The sequence below is a fragment of the Frankliniella occidentalis genome, unplaced genomic scaffold (assembly GCF_000697945.3).
Source record: "Frankliniella occidentalis isolate FOCC.00 unplaced genomic scaffold, Focc_3.1 Scaffold75, whole genome shotgun sequence".
In the NCBI taxonomy this organism is placed as follows: Eukaryota; Metazoa; Arthropoda; class Insecta; order Thysanoptera; family Thripidae; genus Frankliniella; species Frankliniella occidentalis.
In genome coordinates, this window is record NW_026267205.1 from 290,558 (window position 1) to 294,143 (window position 3,586).

Sequence of the window (3,586 nt, forward strand, 5' to 3'; positions counted from 1 at the left end):
AAAGTGAGCCGCCGCTCGGGGGCAGATAGGCGAGGGCCGCTAGCCAGCCTGGAGCCTGGGAACCCCGAGTTGTGGCCTGGCCTGGTCTGGTCTGGTCCCGGCCACGACGGCGTCTAACCGCGGAGCCCTCCTCGCCCATTATAGTCACGTTTTGCGACCAAATGAAAAGTCACGATTTCAAAAGGGTCACGCACTGTAAAAAATTATCTGATACCACGGGGCTGGCAACGGACATTCCGTTATAGCATACCGCAGTAAAGAGGTACGGACGAACCGTTTGAGTTGGACCATATGTAACAAAATGTAGGGTACGGACGCGTCCGGAAAATAATTGCCGCTTGCGTCCGTTAAATACGAGATACGGTTGCTCCACACCCCAGAATTGAGGTACGGAACAACCCAGAACAACCGTTTAGCTTCGACCGTAGAACTAAATTTAGGGTACGGACAAGTCCGGAAAATAATTGCCGCTGTTGTCCGTTGATTTTCCGTTGTTTTTTCTCACAGTGCGGTACAAGCGATGATTCTTCTGGTTTTCAGGAAGAAGGGGTTGGTGTCCGTGTCCAAAGCGCCTTTTGCTTGGATATAAGAACCGCATTTTCTTGGAATCTAAGCAGTCAATTGACCGTGGTGGTTGGTGGTAATTTGAACACTTTTTCCACCTACTTCGTCGCTATTTTCAGAATGAGAGCACTGTTTCAGTCTAGGAAGGTGGTGGGTGAGGTGATTGCCAGGCGCCATGTGGACTTTTTGTTCGAAAAGTATTAGACCAGGGTGGTCTAAAGACCGGCCTTTCAACTGCAAAAACTGGTGCAAGATCGCGCTACAGCAGTCCGGGCAGATCTCATCTCAAAATCGGACCCCAGTTTACAAGCGTGATTGGGTGGGTATGCGCCTCACTGGCCGTCGCGGGCCCACAACTACTAGTGGCCCACACCGCGCGGTTGAGTGGGGTCCCGGACGCAGCACAGTGGCTGCCCTCACGTTCATGTTGTCTTTTGTTTTTATTTTTCCCCGACCCACGACGCCCCACCCCCGCTAGACGCCAATGCCTGAGATAACAGCATTACTTGAAAGCCTGGTGAGCGGTCGACCCCTTCGGCACCCCCCTCCCCCATCCCCGTCGCGCTCCGCTCTCTGCTGCCGACACCGCAAAGACGTTAGGCCCCTTTTTGATGGCACCATAGCTGGCGAAGCGGGGTGGGGAAAGTATTCTCGCCCCCTTCCCCGCTTTGCGCCCGGAGTTCGCGTGAGTTGATTAATGGAGCATGCTGCAAATCCTTGCTGTCGCTCGGCTCGGCTCGGTTCGGCTCGGCTCGGCTGCGCTCGCGGCGCCTCAAGAAAGCTGCAAAGTAGCGGTGTGCCGCCTCTCTCTCCCCGGCCCGGCTCATGGCGCCGTGGCGCCGCGGTATGGCGTGATCTGGTGTGAGCCCGAGGGGCTTAATCTCACCCCTCTCTCCGTCAGCAAAGGGAAGAGGGAGAGAGAGGAGAGAGAGAAAGAGACACAGAGAGAGAGAGAGAGAGAGAGAGAGACAGAGACAGAGACAGAGAGAGAGTGAGAGAGAGAGAGGGAGGGATTGTAGTGTCATTTCTAATTCAGTTGAATTAAGGAGGGCGAGTAGCTCGCATGTATCACTCGTCACCACTGTGTGAGACAGACATACGGACACAGGCTGGCACACAGACAGAGAGACACACAGACAGATAGAGACACAGAGAGACGCAGAGAGACACACGGAGAGACGCAGAGACAGATGCTCGATGGTCCGTGCCTACGCCGTGCTTACGCCTGTGACGCACCCGCCTCTTTCGGCCGCATGAGATCAAAGAGTGCGGAGGAGGAAGAAAGCGCCGCCGCGACCCAACGGCGGCCCTGTAATCACTTTGACAGATTTCAAGGAGATTTGCTCTGCAAAGAGCGCGGGACGATGGAGAGCTATAGACGGAAGGGAGGGAGGGAGAGAGAGAGAGAGAGAGAGAGAGAGAGAGAGAGAGAGAGAGAGAGGTGAAAGAAGGCGATTATGCGTGGTGTGGCCCCCGCAGTGAGACCCCCGCGTCTTTTGATACCTCCTTGATCGATGTGCCTCGTGGGTGTATGGCGACCCGAGCGTGAAAAAGGAGGGCCCCGTCGTCACTCTGCTGCTGTGCGAGTGTAAGGTCCTGAGGTCCTCCCGAGGTGTCACACCCACGCCCACACCCTCTCTGCGCCCGTCCCTAACGTGTGTAGGTGTCTGCGATGCGTTTGCCATCCGTGTTGCAGCCGTGCAGCACGAGCGAGGGCCACGCAAGCCCAAGCACCCGCTGGTGCAGCTGGGCGGCCCGCCCAAGGACATGCTGCACCCGGCGCACCTACCCGCGCACCTGCAGGGCCACCTGCAGGGGCAGCTGCAGGGACAGTTGCAGGGACAGCTACAGGGCCCGCTGCCGGGACAGCTGCCCGGCGGCCACCACCCGGCCATGCCGCACCCCGCCATGCACCACCAGGGCTTCCTGCCGCCGGGTGGCTTCCTGTTCCCGCCCCACCACGGGCCACCGCCCCACCACGCCCACCACCACGAGTGGGCAGCCAGAGGTGAGCCGCGGACATCCTCAGCGAACAGCCTTCAGCGGACAGCACGGCAGGGACGGCACCCGCAACTGTCGACTCCATTCTGTTGCAGTGCACCTGTCCTCGCCGCTGTCCTTGTCACCCATGTCGCCGTCGGGCTGCACGGTGCCGCCCTCCGGCCCCGGGTCGGGGGGTGGGTCCGCGGGAGGATCCGGGGGCGGCTCGGCCAAGGGCCCCCCAAGCGAGAGCTCCGACATCAGCCCCACCTCCTCGGCCACCCCCGGGCTGCGAGGCGCCGCCCCCGCGCCCGGCGGGCCCATGCTGGTGCCGCCCCCAGCCTCGCCGGACAGCGCCGCCGCGGCGCACGGCCACGGCGACCCCGCCCCCGAGGACGCCACCCACGACGGCACACTGGCGCTGAGCGGACTCAAGCCGGCACCCCCGACGAACCTCCTGCAGCTGCTGATGTCTGCTGAGAAGTGTGAGGTAAGTTTAATCCGAGATATCGCAAAACCACCACTTCTCACTGGGCCAGCGTGAGAAATTTATCCGACGACATCGTTTCGACATCGTTTTTTACGTCGTTTCGACTTAAAAGTGGTCCTGAAATCGACGGCTTTTCGACAGTGAAACGTCGAAACGGCATCAAAACGACATCAACTGTCGAAAAGCCGTCGATTTCAGGACCACTTTTAAGTCGAAACGACGTAAAAAACGATGTCGAAACGATGTCGCCAGAAAAAAAATTCTCACTGGGTCGGCCCAGTGGGCAGCCCGTCGCGCCCCGGATAGGCACCCTGCTCGCCACGAGCGCCCTCTCGTTGCCTACTCACACCGGCCAGGCGCTGGTGTGTCCGCTCCTCCGTCGAGCGAGAGCAGGACCGCCGGACGCAGCAGGGGCGCTCTCGCCCTTCTCGTTTTCCTTGCCGACCGAATTATGATGTTCATCCGTGGCTAATGCTCTCCTGGCGCTCTGGTTCCCGCCGGCCGGGCTCGTTGCGTGATGCTGCGGTAATGTACCGTGGTGGGGCGGGGTGG

At 59.8% G+C, this 3,586-nt stretch overlaps 1 protein-coding gene across 2 annotated transcripts in view; it reads left to right on the top strand.

The window, feature by feature from the left end:
- The window catches only part of LOC113210084 (nuclear receptor subfamily 2 group E member 1), a 34,445-nt gene that overhangs the window by 19,901 nt on the left and 10,958 nt on the right, over positions 1-3,586 (top strand). For both annotated transcript variants that reach the window (XM_052268722.1, XM_052268723.1), the window contains exons 4-5: positions 2,261-2,572; positions 2,661-3,034. In XM_052268722.1, the coding sequence (XP_052124682.1) occupies positions 2,261-2,572; positions 2,661-3,034 (686 nt within the window). The remainder of the gene's footprint in view (positions 1-2,260; positions 2,573-2,660; positions 3,035-3,586) is intronic.